Source organism: Mytilus galloprovincialis, chromosome 11, assembly GCF_965363235.1.
Source record: "Mytilus galloprovincialis chromosome 11, xbMytGall1.hap1.1, whole genome shotgun sequence".
In the NCBI taxonomy this organism is placed as follows: Eukaryota; Metazoa; Mollusca; class Bivalvia; order Mytilida; family Mytilidae; genus Mytilus; species Mytilus galloprovincialis.
The window spans coordinates 78,454,927-78,474,822 of record NC_134848.1 but is presented as its reverse complement, the minus strand read 5'-3'; the positions used below and the strand labels follow the sequence as shown (position 1 = coordinate 78,474,822).

Genomic DNA, 19,896 nt, shown 5'->3' with positions numbered 1-19,896 from the left:
AATCCCTTCCCAAGACTAATATGTCATCCAAAAAAGCCAACACTACCCGCCATGTTAACCCCCGGAGTACAAGGCTTATGACCCGGGCGTATGTGGCTGGGGCATTGCATAGCCCGAAAGCCATGCGTGCAAACTCAAACAGCCCATATTTGGTGATAAAAGCCGTTTTTGGCCGGTCCTCCTCTTTTATTTTGACTTGCCAATACGCCGAATTGGCATCCAACTTGGAGTACCACACATTTCCTGCTAGGGTGTCTAGGCACTCTTCTACTAAGGGGAGTGCAAAGATTTGGCGGGAACAGGCCCCATTGACCCTCCTATAGTCCACGCACCACCTAACGCTACCATCCCTTTTCCTTATGAGGACTGGGGCAGAAGCCCACTCCGATACGGATGGCTGAATTACCCCAGATTGTAACATTTTTTCCAAATGAGCCTCCTCTTCTTGGGCAAAACCTAAGGGTGTGCGCCGCATTCGCTGTTTAATGGGGGGGGGGGGGGTGATTCCCGGTGTCAATGCCATGTTCCAAGGCCGTGAAATGGCCCAGGTCTAAGTCACTGCTAGCAAAGACATCCTGAAATTCCTGTAACAGGGAACACAAGGTCTCCTCCTCCCCCTTAGACAAATCCTCACAGGACCTAGTGAACATCTCTTGTAAGTGTTGGGGCAACAATTTTTCCTTAACATCTCCAGCAACCCCCATCTTGCACACTTTAGGGCCCGGGGGTTCCCCCATGTCGACTTCCTGAGCTTGGGCTAGTAGATCCCCTTTTAAGATCACCAGGGGACTATCGGTGAGGTTTATCAGACACAACACCGGATCTTGACCTACATCATGTAAGGTTCTGGGTATGAGCAAACAGCCCTCAGCCTTTGCCTCAATGATGTATTCTCGACCCATGGGTTTGGCCAACACTCCCATGACTCTTTGAACTGAATTGGCTGGGACTGTATGATTCTTTCCCGCCCGTACCTCAGTTGTTTGGGGCAATGAACTGGCCTGACCCCATGACATTTGGATGACCTCCCCGTGAATGGACAATTGATTCCTATGCAAGTCAAGCGATATGCCCTGCTTCCTTAAGAAGTCTATTCCCAAAAGCATCTGATCTCTAATTGGTGCTACATATATGTCCCATGTGAATTCTTGGTTCCCCAACTTAATATAAAAAGGCCCAGCAACAAACCCATTCATTTGTAGGCCCTTTCCTGCAGTGTTCATTACCACTTCCTTGAGAATAGGAGGTGGCTCCTTTAAACCTTTGTACATTTCCTCGGATATTAGGGTAACCTGAGCTGCTGTGTCTACAACAGCAGCGACCCTATGACCCTGGACTACCACAGGCACCCGATACATAGTACCCCCCGTTAACTGACTTATGGTTATCATTTCTCTTTCCCCCTCTGTCACCAAGTCCCCATCCCCATCACTGGTTGAGCTATCACACAGTGTTTGTTCCCCTTCCTCCCCCGACTCTTCGTCTTGTGACCCCGATTCAGACATGTCCGGGACTATGAGACTGATGGGTTCCCTCTTAGGCCCCTCTATTGGTTTTGCTGTTTGAGCTATGTCTTTCTCCTTGGTGGACGTGGGGTCTGGTGGGACGGGAGGTAGTGATTTAATGACCCCTAGTTCCTCGGGATGGGACGGTTCCTCTAGGCATTTCTGCACAAGTGGGGAAATTATTTCCTCCGTGATCATTTCTATTTGACTGATAGTACCCTCCTTAGTTAAGTAAGGTGGGTTATGGCTTATCACGAGGTCCTTTATACTCCGTGGTTTAGGGGCCAGACTCAGACCTCTTGAGTCGACCCGTTGGAGTTTAACGGACCCTTGTTGTCCTGGAAGGTTACCTTTTTTCCCCCAGGTCGAGGAGAATTAGACCTTTGAAACTTTGGGCATTCCCTTTTAAAGTGGCCTGCCTCCCCACAATGGAAACAACCACCATTACCGGCACGAGGAGAGGGGCTTCTGGATGGGGGCCTAGCATTATTGCGGACAGCAAAAGATAGCTTTTGTATTTCAGACATGATATTGCCCAGAGTCCCACTTACCTCCCCCTTGAAGGCATGAAATTGGTCCTTCAAATCCTGGACATCTTTAGGAGAATGTTCTTTGGGGATAATTTTGGAAGGGGCATTATTGGAGACTGGTCCTGATGTGGAACATACAGTATAGTGATCCCCACCCCTGCCTCTGATCTCAGGACTTACACTTTTTACTTCTTTTCGGGCACTACGGCCATATATGGCTTGGTGGTTATGTTGGTGCCAACGAATTTTATCCACTGCCTCCTCAATACTCTTTGGTTTGGCATTGGAGGCCAACATTCCCCCCTCCTTATCTGAGGCCCCCTGACACAATCTCATGATGGCTTGCTGGTACATGTGATCTTCAGGAAGGTGACGGAAGGCTTTTGTGGCGAGTGATTGGACCCTGTCGGCCCAGTCCTCTAAGGTTTCATCCCCACCCTGCCTGGCAATGTTAAATTGGACTTGGGCTGTTTCTGGCAACTCATTGAACCCAAATCGTTTGGCCAACTTACTCACCAAGTCTTCATAAGACAAGTCATGCCTTCTTTCCACGAGCAAGGCATAAAACTCACTGGGTTTCCCATCAAGGGACCAGCACAATTGATCCTTGCACTCCCCTGAAGACCACCCACTAACCTGGCATAATCGGGAAAATTTGGCATAGAAAGCCTGCCAATTAGTTTTCCCATCATACTTTAAGCTCTTTTGTAGGATGGGAGGCCTAACCCCCATAGACCCCCTCTGTCTTTGGTTATCTGACCCTCCCATGTTCCCCTGGTGGTCATATGCATCCCGACGAGAGCTTCTCTGGTCCCCATATCCCCGTCTCGGTTCCCCTGACCCTGTGGGGTACCCCATGCTACTGGTGTGCCTTGATGCAGGAGCCTCACTCTCCGGCTGGGCATCTCTGAGCCTTGGACCCTCATTATCAATATACTGGTTTTGAAAACCCCCTCTTCCCCTTCCTGTATCCCCGGCATTGTTATATCTAGACCGAGGTGTTTCCCCTTCATACCTGTAATCTCTTGGACCCCCATAAGCACCCATGGGCCTGTCCCATTGGTCCTGGTGGGTTCCCATGTCTTCCCTGAACCCCCGGTTAAGTTCCCCACCATCTTGGAAGTTGAGATGCTGGGATGGAGATGTGGACACTGACTTCCTGGCTCTGGGTGTTTCTCCTGATTGACTGGGATACTCAGTTTGCCCCCTACCCCTTGCCTGTATGAGGCTATCGATCCTTTGCACCTTCTCCTGATGCCCCATCTCCTCTTTGCAAAATTTATTAGACCCCCTGTTGGGTGGCAGAGAGGTACTAAAATCCATAGATTCCAGAGCTGCCTCAGTTATTCTCATATAAGGAACCTCCCGTAGGTCCTCCAACTCCAGAATTCCTTTATCCTCCCTCAATTCCCAAATTTGTGCCGCAATTTTTGCCCCTACCCCTGGAATTGATAACAATTCCTCAAAAGTGGCAGAGTTTATGTGGACTCTAGCCATGGTTACACTTTAATGGAAACACAATAAATAAACAATAAACAATTTAGGATTAAATTAGGGCTTAGGCAAGGGTATCTACTGAAAAGGGGTGTTTATACTATCAAACTGTTTTGTATGGTTTTACAACAACAACTTTTTAACTGGGGATCAAGCTTATAAGTTGACCCCAGAGGTATGTATGTAAAGGGCAAGTGTATGTGTGTGGGTTGTTTAAATTGACACTTACAATTTCTTCTTTCTGTTTTGACAACTGGAAGATTTGCAAATTTGGGTTGCAAATGGAAGTTGAACTGCGTAGGTCAACTGAGTGCAATACGCGGCGGAAATGGATTGGGGTTTACAAAATTCCCTACAAGGGTTTTGCAGAACGAGTAAGGGGTTCACACTTGTTCCTACAAGGGCTCCGCAAACGGCCAAGTATGAAAAAATCCCTCAAAAATAACAAACGGTGACTGAAACTGAACCACACAAGGTTCCCTTCCCGGTGCTTTAACTTTTCCCTCCCAATAAAACTAACCTAGCAAAGCTATGGTTAGCGAAAACTGAAAATAGGTGACCTGTCAGGGATCCCTAAAAATAAAATGGAGTTGCTGTTTTGGCCCCTTGAAATTTTCAATTTCGATGTAGAATTCGACTCCCCGAGTGAATTTGTTCGAAAACGAATGCTCGCAGCGCCAATGTAAGTTTCTCTAAACTTACCGTGGTTACTTGCAAGTACAACTACGACGGTTATCTCTGATATTCTCTGGGTCGGCTAGATCAGCACTTGTAGGTTATTCTGGCTCTAGTTATCGACTGCCGGCAGATCCGAAACGAGGCTCTCTCGTCTTCCGGATCTGCCTCCAATGTGGAGCACCACCAATGACCCTGAGGTACTACATATAGATAGCAGGATTTTAACTTTAAGAACATTAACATGGATCATGTCGATTTAAAAAATAAATCGATAACGCATATCACTTCATTCTTGTCTTCACTGATTGATTGATGTGTGCTTTACGCCGCATTAGCACAAAAAGGTTATATAGTGGCAAATTGCCCTCACTGAAACCACTAAACGTGGAAAGTGTATACGAGATTGCATTATGTTTCAAACACATATGGATTTAATATAACGTGCAAACTAGTTTTACGCTTGTGTTTCAATAAACATGATGAACATATAATCAGAAAAAAAATTAATGATATTGTCATTAGAGGTAAATAACAAGTTTCAAGTTCTTATTAAATCAGGAAAATCAATACAAATCAAAATGCTGTTTTCCCCTACATTTACATGATATTACATTACATAAATAAATATATACATGTTCCTGATGACGGACGCAATAAATTATTAAACGAGTTGTTTTTAATTATTTACACCTCTGGGTCGATACCCGGAGGGTGTCATGAGCAAGTAGTCAGTATTTCAGTACCGACATGATTTAATAAACTTAACTAAAATCGTCCGTTTATGAGTAGAAATTATTAAGAAACTAAGGTTTCAACTCCCTATGCAAAGTTTGATTTAGATAAAATTTGTCTATTTATTTTAGGTATTTTAAACATAATTATGGCTCTTCAACGGTTTCGGTACTTATACATCTATTGTCTGTTTAATTAGAGTTCGAGATAAATGTGTGCCAGGATCTGTTTCCATCGGTGTATAATTAAATAATTTAAGGGCTAGGATAAGTATAAGATTCGTAGTAGGTTGTCTCCCTAATTCACACCTCACGGCTCTCTTATGAACACCTAACATATTTATACAGAATTTATCATGATCTTTTTTAAAAGGTAATTTATCAATATTTTGAATAACTAATCGGTATATCAGATCCATAAGGACTTATTGGTTTTTTAAGAGTATCAAATAGTTTTAATTCTAGTGTATGGTCTATATTGTTTAACCTCAATGTAATAGAATGCACAGAAAAACGTGCTTTAAACTGTATTTGTAAAAAAGTTCTACAGCATGATAAAAATGTCCATTAAATTAAATAACAATCCCAAAATAAATATATTTCTCAACCATTTCATTTTCTTTGACGTCGTAAAAAAAACACTTAAATTTCACTTTCAGCTTCCGGCTACATGTATCAGAGTATGAATTTAGAGAATTTAAACAGGATTGAAGACCTTCTTTGCTATCGGATAGTCGATGTAAATTATCACCTTATAATATCAACCCATTCTAGTATCTATCAGTTGGGTGCCATCCCATTAGCCCGACACCTAAAATTCCGAGAGCCCATTACTCCGACAGCCCACTATTCCGACAATGCATCGGTCTTGTGTGTATGGGTAAATTTTCTCTTAAAAGACCAACTCGGTTAATAATATTTGTGGTTGTACGTTTTGATTCCAATTATTCTTCTCTTGCGGGATTTTTGTCTCAGTATTTTGGAGTTGATACACATGATTATTGCAACTGTTCAGTCATTACCTTCGTCCCTCTTTCTTTTTACGGATTTTGGGTATTTTATTTGTCTTTACATTTCGGCGTTTGTGTGTCCACTGTCAGTCTGCTGTTCTAGTTCGCTATTTTTTTTTCATATTTTTGTGTCTTGATCTACCTTCTTTCACTAGAACTTCGGTTTCCCCCTTTTATGTATCAGGGGAGTGAGGTTTCACCACAATTAACTACCTAAATAAATATATCGGAGTTGGATTACACTACCCGCCCTCTTTGGTCTCAACAATGTGTACCCCTCGTGTCACTCATCTGAGCATTTCTTTATAACATATCCCTTGGAAATTTAGATAAAGGTCCACATCAGTTGGTCAATGCTGATAGTGACAAGGAGGTTCGCCCAGAGGTGCAAGTAGCTAAAACACAAATTGGTAGATCAAAATAATGTACATAGATTAGGAACACATAGATTCTCAAAGTTTTCAGAATGGAGAACTTTAGTCAGAGCAATTTCCTTATTGAAACAACTTGTTAGAAATCGAGCACATAACGATAAACCTGAACTTTTAGATGCATACAAACAACCAGATGCTTTGAAACAAGCCCAACAATTCATATTTCGTGAGGTTCAAATTGAAAATTATAGAGACGAAATAGACAGTATCAAACATGGAACATCGTTACATAACAACAGTTCTCTGTCGCAACTATCGCCCATACTTGATGTTGATGATACCTTAAGAGTTGGTGGTCGCCTACGAAACTTCAAAGATTGTTCAGATCTTTCAAAACATCCTATTATCTTACTAAAACACCACCATATATCATTACTTATTGTTCGACACTTCCATGAAAAAGTGGCTAATCAAGGCAGAAGCCTCACAGATGGTGTTATCCGTACAGCTGGATTTTGGATTTTAGGCAGTCGTCGTTTAGTTTCTTCAGTGCTGCATAAATGTGTGATATGTCGTTAGCTTCGTGGTTGTTTCGGTTGGCAGCAAATGGCAGATTTGCCTCAGGACAGATTGAAACCATCACCGCCATTTATATTCGTCGCTGTTGACACTTTTGGCCCATGGTCAATAGCTTATAGACGCACTCGTGGAATACAAGCTAATCAGAAAAGATGGGCACTTATGTTTACATTCCTCGTCAGTGGAGAAAATCATATAGAGGTCATAGAGGAGTACATTGGAGTACTAAATCGCCCTCCTTCATTTAATATTTAAACCGTCTACTATCTAAAAAAAATGAATCCGTGAAAACAGTAATTTGAAGGAGGGTGATTTAGTACTTTTTAGAGATAATGAATGTGCTCGCAACTATTGGCCAGTCGCAATTGTTGAAAATACATTTCCTAGTTCTGATCAGAAAGTCAGAAAGGTTCAAATTCGTGTTGTGCGTGATGGGAAACCGGTTAGTTATGTTAGACCAATCAACGAACTAGTGATGTTGGTAGAGCATGTGAAACTAAAAGAAAGTGAAATAGACTAATGATTATAATTTTAACTCGTTGAATCTTCAAATAGTCAGAACATTTAATAACAGTAATTACATTTTGCATTGATAATTTGTTTATGTTATTTCAAGTTTGTTTATAAATTGGTGATTTCAGTTTTAAAATCAGAGGGGGAGTGTAATGTCACACTCCGGAAATTTACGGATCTGTTCCGTCTTTATGTTGAATTGTATTATGAGGTCTGCCAAACGGCAACGGCGGCAAAGCCAAACAAACTTTTCTATGGTATTCAACCCTCCACAGGGTGAGTTTTGTGTTAAACTGTAGTTTATAACCTTTTATTTGTATGTCCGATATACGTATTTAAAGTCTAAGGTCAGTCCTTTTGATTTAAATTGTGATTTCAAACGATTTTCTGAGTCATATCTCACGTCACACTTATTTTGTATTTTACATGTTAAATTAAGCATTCCGAAGTTTATTTGATTGTTATTTTAATTCCTGCATTTACTATACACAATTCTCAGTTAATTTAAGCTTCTTAATTTGCGATTCTTGAAATTACTCCGTCAGTTTGTCAAAATATTTTTGTATGGAACGCCATTGAAGCCATATATTTTGGCGTACATTTTTTCTTAAAACAGTATGAGTATGGAACGCTTTTCGTGTTATAATTTTGTTATTCAAAATGTAATTTTATGGCATTTTTTTTTTATCATTTTTTGTTGTTTCATAAGATAGACATATTTTTCAATATATGGAGAACATTGTTAATACTTATTGTACTATTATTTTGTAAAAATTGTCGATTGTGACGATGTGCTCATTAGATTCATTTTTGTATATTTTCAGTTGTTTATCCTCTCTGGAGGTCTGAAATAAAAGATAGTAACAACTCAGGTTCAGCGTATCTTTGACATTATGGTGTTATGAGTGCCAATGAGACAACTCTCCCTCAATTTGTGAAAGTAAACGATTATAGGTCAATTTATTGGCTTTTACGCATAGCCTTGGCTCATATTAAATAGCAAACTATAAAGGGCCCACAAAATGTCTTGAGAACAACCATTTAAACAGGAAAACCAACGATATAATCTATGTGAGCAAGTCACTTATAATTCCGGAGTTTATTCATGTACAACCGGTAATATTCTTTTTTTATTATGACCGGAAACATCGTTTTAATGACGTATTATGCATTTATGATAACGCTGAAATGAAATGAATTGAAAGAAACACCATAAATTGTTGTACCTAAGCCCTTTTTATGCCATCTGCAGGTAAAGTATTATTGTATTAATTATTCCCTGGCCTTTACATTATCATCAATTGCTTTTAATGTTTCTGTAAAGTCTTCAACACATATATAACCATGATAAACACATCAAACAAACAATATTCATACGGCAAACGCCGATGTATTTTCACATTTTTGTATTATCTGTGTATATAGCAGCACTATGAATTAATAACACTGACAAACATATCGTATTATATCTTCTGTAATTGTGTGACACATAATTTATGTCACGTAGAATACTATAATTTAGGTTAGTTGTTTTTGTTGCATAAACATTAAAATTGAGAATGGAAATGGGGAATGTATCAAAGAGACAACCACCCGACCATAGAAAAAACAGCAAAAGGTCACCAACAGGTCTCCAATGTAACGAAAAATTCCCGCACCCGGAGGCGTCTTTTCATTGTTAAATAATTGTCTTGGTATATTAATCACATGCATCTATAATGATGGAACTATAACCATCCCTTTTCACTTCTGCAAAGTTAAATTAACATTTATTTTATACACAAACGAGAGCTATTTTTTATTAAAATTATGGAAAGCCTGTTTAACATTAATGTGTCATGTTACGGAACGCAGGTTTAACAATACTTTGTAATTCAATTTAAATGAGTGTTTTGATTAAGTAAACTTCTTTTTAAATATGAAAGAGAGTTAATGAAATGATTTATTAATAAGCAATATTTACTGCATATAAACCATACTTTGTCGTATTAAATTATACAAGAGTTATTGGTATTAATACTGAGTAATTATTGGCTATGGCAAGCAAATTATTATCACTATGTATTTTGCTGATGTCATTTACATTATAGTGTACATTATAACTGAAGTTGTGTTCTACAAGTGAGTATTAAAAAAACTTTCTTTTTGTGAATTTGCAGGACTACCTGCCACCTGTGTTAATAGTAAAAAATAAAGATCTATATATCATCAAATATGTCACTTCTATCAGCCTCACCCAACACCTGGCTACATTTGGCGTCGTCGACAGGATTTATGTGACAATTGTTTACTAAAGGTGGTAGACGGAGAGCAACATTCAAGGTGACCGAAGGAGATGTCAATGCTTTGAAAAAGGAACTAAATGATGTGAAGCTGAGATTAGCTAAGGTAATAGCATGTAAAGAAACAGTAGAACCAAAGGTTGTTTTTACATCAAGAGAAAGGAAAATAGAGAAATTCTCAGGTAGGAAAGAGTACTCGCAAACATTATAGGAGTTTATCGAAGATGTTGAATTGACATTAAAGAGTAGGCCAACCCCAGAGGAAGAAAAGGTTAACTTTATAATTAGTCTCTTAGAAGGTCCAGCTAAGAAGAAATAAGGTACCGACCACTCTCTGAAAAGAAAACAACAAAAAGTGTGTTAAGTATACTGAGGGAAGTATTTGGTGAAAGGGGAACAATATCAGAACTATTGTCAGATTTCTACATTAGCAAACAAACAGAAAACCAGACACTGCAATAATTTCCTCATGTGTAAGCTAGACAAGATATGCAAGTGAGACCACAAATGCATAACAGATCGATACATTGTCTTGCGCAACCAGTTTGCTGAGAATGTAAGACCAACATGGCTCAAAAGAGAATTAAAGAAACGCATAAGAGGTACGCACACAATTTCATTTAATGATATTCGAGAGGAAGCAACTTTGCCCATGGAGGACGGCGATGTTCAAGAAACTAGCCAACAACAAGACAACAGGACAGACGACTTTGAAGTCCCCATTTTTGCTACTCAAGCCAAACCATCTGGAACTTCCGACATAGCAAAAGTACTTGAAGATCTCAAATCTGAACTCCAAAGCATAAAATCAGAAGTAAAAACATTGAAAGAAGAAAAACAAGGATCCTATAGAGAACCAAGAGATTGTTACTATTGTGGTAAGCCTGGGCACATAAAAATAAATTGTCACAGCTTCATCAGAGATCAAGGTAATGCTACACATAACCAAAAGTATGAAACAAATGTTTTAAACGAAAACAGTCAACGGCAGGGAGCCGGTCTGTAGACGCTGGTACAAATAGTTCGTCCCTTGTTAAAAAATCAGTCGGAAATAGTCCTATTCTTGACATAATAATATAAAGGCCAGGAAATAATTAATACAATAATAATCTACCTGCAGATGGTATAAAAAGGGCTTAGGTACAACAATTTATGGTGTTTCTTTCAATTCATTTCAATGTTATCATAAATGCATAATACGTCATCAAAACGGTGTTTCCGGTCATATTAAAAATAGAACATTATCGGTTGTACATGAATAAACTCCGGAATCATAAGTGACTTGCGCACATCTATATATAAAAAATCACTTATGAACCAAATCAACAAACAACAACCCCTAAACATCAGGTTCCTGGCACAAATTCAGCGGGTTTGAACGTTTAATAGGTACTAATATTTACCCTTACCTGAAACCAATAGTGTAACACCACAACATAGAAAGACACACACAATTACAATGAACCAGCATAACAAATATTAAGAAAGAATTAAATGAAGTCAGATATCCATACCGTAAAGACTCATTTAACATAGCATCAGATTAAATATGACTGAAAACTTACTGATGTGGCTAAGAGCTGTATTGACTGTTTCAGTGCCACCAGGAACATACAATTCAAGTATTGGTCTTCTTTAATTCTTGTTACATTTATTGTAGTGTCCAGATAATCCCAAGGAGCAGGAGAGAAGAAGGAAAAACTTGAAGTCGATAATAAGACTATCAACAATGGATTATTCTCTCCTATCAAAAGTGGAAGCAATTAATATCATAAAACCAAGGCATTCTCCCTATGTCTAAGAGATTTGGGGAGCCTTACAGTAATACAGGCAAACGAAATTCTTCAGCACATTTTAGACATTCATCAGAAAGAAAAGAAACTAAATTTCAAAGAAATTTCAAGAATGACTAAGGAAAGACTTATAAAGGATCCACCAAACCCAACTAATGATTTAGCTTTTCAAAGAATAAGACAGGTATTTGATAATTAATTTACTATTTTATACCATTTATAGGTGATTTAAAATAGCCATATTATTTCATCTATTATGTTAATTTTAATCAGTGTACTATTCATATGCAATATTCATGCTTTCTATGATTTGTTATAATATTTGCCCTTGATTTTTCAACTATGATTGATTGTTGGTTGCTTAACGTCCAGTGGCAAATATTTCATGCATATTCAGGACGAGAATAAGTTCACAATAAATACAATAGGTAGGTTGTTGTAATAGAGGCCATCTAGGATGATGGTCGGGGAAATTTGGACTGCCACTGGAAAATGAGGGTATATTGGATAGGGACAGAAATTTTGCCTTGCAACAGGCCACCTACGGACCCCTCAAAGAGTTGTTGCAAGGGTTCTTAACGTGCAAAGAGCGTGGCACTCTCTTTACACGAGGCATCAGATTTAACGTCCCCTTCTGACGGACGTGACTGCGAACTTGATACATCCCGCACAGCCAAACGGACGCCCCACTTCGGCAAGCGTTTTACTGCCGGTCGGGAGAAGACCAAGTGACCATATTTCTATACCCCAGTCACCCTTGGGGAATTTTCAACTATGAATCAAACATCTAATATGGCATATTACAATTGAGTTAATATGATTATAGTATATTATAAAAAAAATGATTTTGCAAAATACAGAAGTTCAAAATACATTTGATCACTAAATATGTTGTGTCAACATTATTTTTAATCTTATTACATGCCATTTCATTTTTTATCTTCAAACCTACTCCAAAATCATTAAAGACTGTGAATAAATCTGCAATACATTTGTGACATTTAATCTTATTACATGCCGTTTCATTTTTTATCTTCAAACCTACACCAAAACCATTAAAGACTGTGAATGAATCTGCAAGACATTTGTGACACCAAGTGTGTGTGCAATCTACCAAATACATATTTTGCCATTTACATGATCAAAGAAAAACATTTGATTGATATTTGTCTTTAAAACATATTTTAAAATCATCCCTTTGTTGCAGATATCATATATATGTTGTGTACAAGATGTAAGTTTGTACAAATTATAATTTGAACAGGGTTTTTGTACAAGTTATAAGTTTTTTTGACACATACCTTCTTGCACCAGGTGATACAGGTTTATCTTCTAAAATGTATCAGTTTAATGTTTAGAATTCAAATTTATATACTTCAACCTAAAATTTAGTGCTAGTCTCCTTGTCCTCAAACTGGAAATCAGGACACCTGAATGGTTTAAATTATAATTTTATTGTTCTCCTTATACCATATTCATACCCATAAAAAGTCTTTTTGAGTTCTTATAATGTTTTTGTATCAATGCTTAGTGTTAGACTGTAGGATGAAGTTGTGAAAATATGACAGAAATCTGTGAAACAAAATACTGTGTGCTCGCGTCATCCATTTGTGTTAAGCAGTTCATAAAACACTGATAACTTTTACAAAATATCTGTACAAATTATAATTTGTACAACATTACAACTTCTACACAACATATATATTTAAATACTTATAAATCAATTTAGCTATTTTAATCATGCTAAAAACTTTTATAGTGGTTTAAATGTATATGTTCATTCATATGATATTGAAAAGTGTCTTTATCTTCAAATTTAACTGACTCATGATCCTGTGTCACTGGTAATAATACAAACTGATTCTTCAACATTTTTATTTTAGAATGTAAAATCGAAATCTCGAAAAAAGGATGCGTCATTAGACCAAAATGCTGAATGCAGTGGTACAAATGAGGTAGCTAATATGTTAACCAAATATTTTGAAATAAGGCTATGTGGCATATTTTAGGATCAAGACACCTACTTTTCCACCAACAACAAATGTCAAGAATATAAACATCTGGGATGATGGTCGGGGAAATTTGGACTGCCACTGGAAAATGAGGGTATATTGGATAGGGAAAGAAAGTTTGCCTTGCAACAGGTCACCTACGGACCCCTCAAAGAGTTGTTGCAAGGGTTCTTAACGTGCAAAGAGCGTGACACTCTCTTTAAGGTAGCACTACAGTCAGAATTTTCTGACTCCAATCAACAGTCTTTAAAGATTAATTTCTCCAAAACTACTCAATGGATTTTTAAAATCTTTAACTTATTTTAAAGCTTAAATATAACTCTTTCTTAATCTATATATAAATGTATTTTTGGTTTGATTAATCTCATAATATAGCTCATTAATTGCCAAAAAAGTGGTCTTCCAACATTGATGAAAATGGCACATTCATGTCAAATGGTAGTGAAAATTTGTTTTCATCCCTTTAATCAACCATATACAATCTCCAAAACCGTGTCTTAGATTTTTGATATATGCCTCCAGTAAGAAGCTATATTGATTTAACTGCTGGGTGCCAAACCTCATTTCACCTTTCATCTTTGGAGACCTTTAAACATGATAAATTCATTTAGAAACAAATTATCCAAAAACTGGGACACGGTATTGTAGAAAATACATCCTTTAATCATATATATCAATGTCAAGCCAAAGGGGGTACCCATTAAGTTTCTATTTTAATTATTTTCCTTACAATTCTCATGAAAAATTGTTCTGAGAAATGACCTAAAAACTGAATTTCCCCCTTAGAACCCCTATAAAGTCAATATAAATACAAACATTCCACTGGGAACACCCCAGGAGTGTTCTGATACCATTACTATATCAATAGAACCACACACTTTGTGTCTTTGATGCTCTAATACTGTAACTTTTGCATTATATTTGTCCAACACTAACTTGGCATTTGGCGGGAGTTTGACGTCACAGATTTGACCAACATCTGTGATGTAGTAATTAAATATAGACAAAGCTCCGCCTCTTTCCAGACAGTCTAAGATAAGAAAATAACATGATTGACCAGCTGCATATAATCAATGTTTAATATCATTATTCTCTTTATATAAAGAATAATTTTCATTTGAATTTTAAACTAGAGGCTCTCAAGAGCCTGTGTCGCTCACCTGTTAATGTGTTTACTGATGTCGGCCATCTTTGTTGGTAGGCGGGGTCATTAGACACTCTTTTTAAAAATAGATACCCTAGTATTATGATTGTGGCCAAGTTTGGTTAAATTTGGCCAAGTAGTTTTAGAAAAGATTTTTATACAAGTTACAAAAATGAGGAAAAGTTGTTTAATATTGACTCTAAAGGGCAATAACTCCTTAGGGGGTCCTCTAACAATTTTGATCATGCTGACTTATTTGTAGATCTTACTTTGCTGAACATTATTGCTGTTTACAGTTTATCTGTATCTATAATAGTATTCAAGATAATAACCAAAAACTGCAAAATTTTCTTAAAATAACCAATTTAAGGGCAGCAACCAAACAACAGGTTGTCCGATTCAACTGAAAATTTGTGAGGGGATATATCTTATTCTGATGGACATTAAAATCTTGAAAGATTTGCCCTAAATGTCTTGGTTTCAAAGATATAAAGCAAAAACTGCATTTTACCACTATGTTCTAATTTTAGCCATGTCGGCCATTTTGTTTGGTAGGCTGGGTCATCGGACACATTTTTTTAACTATAAACCACAATGATAATTGTCGCCAAGTTTGATTAAATTTGCCAAAGTAGTTTTAGAGAAGAAGATTTTTAGAAAAGTTACAAAAAATGATGAAAAGTTGTTAAAAATTGACTATAAAGGGCAATAACTCCTTAAGGGGTCGACTGGCCATTTTGGTCATGTTGACTTATTTGTAGGTCTTACTCTGCTGAACAGTATTGCTGTTTACAGTTTATCTCTATCTATAATAGTATTCAAGATAATAACCAAAAACTGCAAAATTTCCTTAAAATAACCATTTCAGGGGCAGCAACCCAACAACAGGTTATCCGATTCGTCTGAAAATTTCAGGGCAGATAGATCTTCACCTGATAAACAATTTCACCCCATGTCAGATTTGCTCTAAATGCTTTGGTTTTTGAGTTATAAGCCAAAAACTGCATTTTACCCCTATGTTCTATTTTTAGCCATTGCGGCCATCTTGGTTGGTTTGACGGGTCACGCCACACATTTTTTAAACTAGATATCCCAAGGATGATTGTGGCAAAGTTTGGAAGAATTTGGCCTAGTAGTTTCAGAGGAGAAGATTTTTGTAAAAGTTTACGGACGACGGACGCCAAGTGATGAGAAAAGCTCACTTGACCTTTTAGGTCAGGTGAGCTAAAAAGAAATAAACTATGTCTGAAATTAGCTAGAACATCAAAAGTAAGCATCAAAAAACATGTTCATAAAAAGATGAAGACCACCCTCTTCTTGAAAATATACTTTCTCACATGATTTTTTAATTTAATGGAACCGAAAATTACATATCAACTGAAAATTAATTAAAATGCATAAAACTGTATTTAAATGAAGAAGATCGAAGAGAAGAAATTTATACAGGCAGTCATGCAGAGGCTTTCAAAAATACTTTCCCACTCTTTTCCATAGTATTTGTTTATCATTTTTGGTATATTTTTTCTCCTTAGATTTTTTCCTTTTCTCTGTTCACTTCCATGTTATATAAATAATTTTTGTTGCAAAAAAATGAGATAAGACTACAATATTTATCTTGTGGTCAGGGATTAACAGCTGGATACTGGTATCAACAGATGATTGACATATTAGCCCCTCCCAAATGCCTATATATTTAGATTAATTACCATGTGCTTTTATTTACATAAGTTCATTATCAATTTACTCCCTGTTGTAATATGATAATGACTTTGGGATTTTTACAAACTGTGCAGAATAATACTTACTTCAAAAGTATGTGATAAAAAAAATATCTTCAAAAAATCATTGTTAGACTGTAGTGCTACCTTAAACGAGGCATCGGATTTGACGTCCCCATTCTGACCGGACGTGACTGCGAACTTGATACATCCCGCACAGCCAAAATGACGCCCTACTTCGGCAAGCGTTTTACTGCCGGTTGGGAGAAGACCAAGTGACCATATTTCTATACCCCAGTCACCCTTGGGGGTTATTAATTTTTTCAATGATAAAGTGGTCAGATCAAGCAACTCAATTTATTTTTGATGAATCACAGGGTGATCGTCTCTGATTTTCGAGACAGACCCTGTATAAAAAGATCTGATAAAGATGGATTGACACGACCTTTTTATGAGCGGAAAGATAGATTGAAAAAAAAATGCATGACGAATAAATTAAATATAATTTAGGTTGATGTTCTTAATTTGTCATAGATGTTTAATGACAAAGGACACCAATGACAGTCGGGTGATATAATGAGTGCTTTTTGGAAAATGACGCTTTCAGTGGCATGTTTCCGATACTATTGACCTGACCTTCCATTACATTTCTCTGCCTATCGCCCTTGGTTCGTATTTACTTTTCTTTACATTTCTCCGTCTACCGCGCTTGGTTTCGTATTCACTATTTTATATACAAACTGGAATCTGCTTGTAGGATAATTATTGTGTAGTAATCAACCGGGAACCAGTTTACATACTTTATTTACAGAATAAACCATTTTGACCTGTTCATATATTTATTCAAGCTTTCGCTTTTATCTACGTAATAAACAAATAGATCGGTTTTGACATGGTTCTGGACTTTTCACACACCAATGATCAGCAATCGCTAGACAAAATAGTTCTCCAAAAAAATGTCAGCCTTTCTTACCATTTCAACTTAACAACCATTAAGGAAGTATTAATTGGAATCATTTCGACATCCATTGGATATCTACAGGTCTTAATCCAGATTTACGAAGTTTTGAATAATCGAAAATTAATACGAACGCGGTGCGTATGAATCGTCTGATGACTGATGGTCTCCGGTCCTTCTTATTACCGCAAAGTTCGAAGTGTACCAACACGATGTTGTTAACATACTCATAAATCTAATTTTATAACTTTATTGATTGTGTGAAGTAAAACTAAAACATTAAAGATATCTAATTAATCCATGAAAACTTCATTGTCTTTTCGTTTTACAAACAACTGCCTTTATCATAAGAAAATATAATGTGTCCGTGTTGGTCCACTTTCTACTGGTTAAAAGACAGATCGAAGTACCGGAAATCCGACTCAATTTTGTTTACAAAGTTAAGTTACAACAGCAGAGTCTCTGTATGACATGTGATTAAATTGTCGATATCGATGCTGGCTGAAATACAACGGTTTGAGGGAGCGCCGCCGATTTATTGGCGAAGCGGGAGAACAGATTTGAAGCTCTCTACGTTTGATGCGTGCACAACAGTGTCGTCTAGCTGATTTGCGCGATCACTGTCTTTCAAAGGATGAGTTTGATATTGTACGGTGTTTTACTTGGTGGAATGATTTTTTTTTTAAGACTTGTAATACATTTATTGAAAATCACCTGAATACAATTTTCCTTGTTTAACCCAGGGAAGAATACACAAGGGGCCCTGTGTTTACAATGATCCAACGTCCAGGGATAAACGGTGGACTCTATTATAAAAAAAAATCTATTTTATATTTTTTCCATACATAAGTTATACATTTATATTAATTACACAGTTTGAGTTTGCGTATAAATTATTCACAATATTCTACCAGTAAATAAAATACATCAAAAGTCCCCCAAAACACACTAAAATCTACACAATAATTTACCTTTACTTATATAATTGACATTTTATTTTTTGTACTTTTAACACCTGGATTACATTGTTATGTGTCGGTCAGTGATTTTATAGGTCACATGCTCGACCTTGTAAATGCGTGTATTGTATATTTCTATAGTTGGATGTATTATTATGTTCTAAAAAGAAATGGAAAGTAAGTACAACTTATTACGTCACTTACTAATGTATAAGATTTATTATAAGTTTTATTTCAGCTGCAAAATTTTCTTTTTTAGATGATAATGATTTGTCCATAGATTCAATTAAACTGCTCAGTTCCCGTTTTGCATATGCTATCAATTGACTGGTAGTAAAACTTTTCGACTGATATTTGATTATATTCCTACATTTCCAAATAATCCATTTAACTGTATTCATAATCGTATTAGTTATGACATTGTACTTTTTTTTTGTAATCGTACATTCCTAGTATGATAAGTTCTTCGCTCAATGGAATATATACAGTGTTATTAAGTACATTATATGTTTTAAGCGCATCAAAAATGTGTTCCCAAACAACCATTATAATGTTACAGCTGTGAAAAAGGTGTGTGAGAGTTTCGTTTTCTGTTTTACAAAAATGGCATTTGCCATTATTTGATTTGCCGATTCTAAATAGGTTTTGCTCCGTATAGATAATGTTATGAACAATTTTCCAGCTAATTTGATTTGCTTTCCTAGAGGACATACTTTTATTTAAATTTATCCAGATCTTTTTCCACGGTAATTCCGAATTATACTGAATATTCCATTTCATTTGACAGTTTGGAACTATATCTAAATTTAACGAATATTGGATTAATTTCAAAGATATCTCACTTAGGATTACTACTTTATTTTGTTTATCGTAAAATTCAAATGTATTTTTAATGTAATGACCATTTTTGGGGGGTTCTGGATCAACGTGGACGTTTTTTAGTCTGTCCTTGAACAATTTTGGAATAGCTAATTTCAGCCTTGTCCATTCCGAGATCCAGTTTCTCTTATCTTTAAGAGTATTGTATATAAAGTTGTCGCTTTTGATGTTTTTCGTTTCTTCATCCCAAATATCTTTTATTGTATGAATTTCACTTTTTCCGAAGTTAGCGAAAAAAATAGGTTTTTTGTTGTATTGAATTTTTATGTTTCCAAAAAGTTGTTGGTTAAGGATATCGTTATTATTTATTGGACTTTGTATACTTAAAAATTTTGACCACATTTTAATTAACTCAAGATAGTATTTTGGAAAATTTTCCATTTGTAATCCTCGTAAGTCCGAACACTTTGCTAAAAAATTATCACAATTATATTTGATATCAAACTTCTGTAGCCACCATTTGGTTATTGTATTCCAGTTATCGGTTTTTGATCTTAAAATCTTTTTCATACTTTTGATTTGTTTGGATTTAATGAACGAGTCTATATTGATCATACCAATTCCCCCTTCCTCTACCGGTAAGCAACACACGTCCCTTTTAATTAAATTTACTTTTCCCTCCCATATAAAATTCCACATGACATTGTTTATTTCTTTTTTATATTTTTCAGGTATACCTCGCATTTCGATTTCGAACCCTATTTTAGATATAATCAATGATTTTAATATTAAGACCC

The 19,896-nt window shown here is 36.5% G+C and overlaps 1 protein-coding gene and 1 pseudogene across 1 annotated transcript; one reads left to right on the top strand and one right to left on the bottom strand.

Annotated features, from left to right (window-relative positions):
• Positions 1 to 1,706: 1,706 nt before the first annotated feature.
• Positions 1,707 to 2,941, bottom strand: LOC143051407 (uncharacterized). The gene has a single exon (XM_076224319.1). It carries the CDS (start codon positions 2,891 to 2,893, stop codon positions 1,796 to 1,798), a length of 1,098 nt encoding a protein of 365 aa, XP_076080434.1. The 5' UTR covers positions 2,894 to 2,941; the 3' UTR covers positions 1,707 to 1,795.
• A 1,436-nt stretch (positions 2,942 to 4,377) lies between these two features.
• Positions 4,378 to 10,702, top strand: LOC143050920 (uncharacterized; annotated as a pseudogene).
• The last annotated feature ends 9,194 nt before the right edge of the window (positions 10,703 to 19,896 follow it).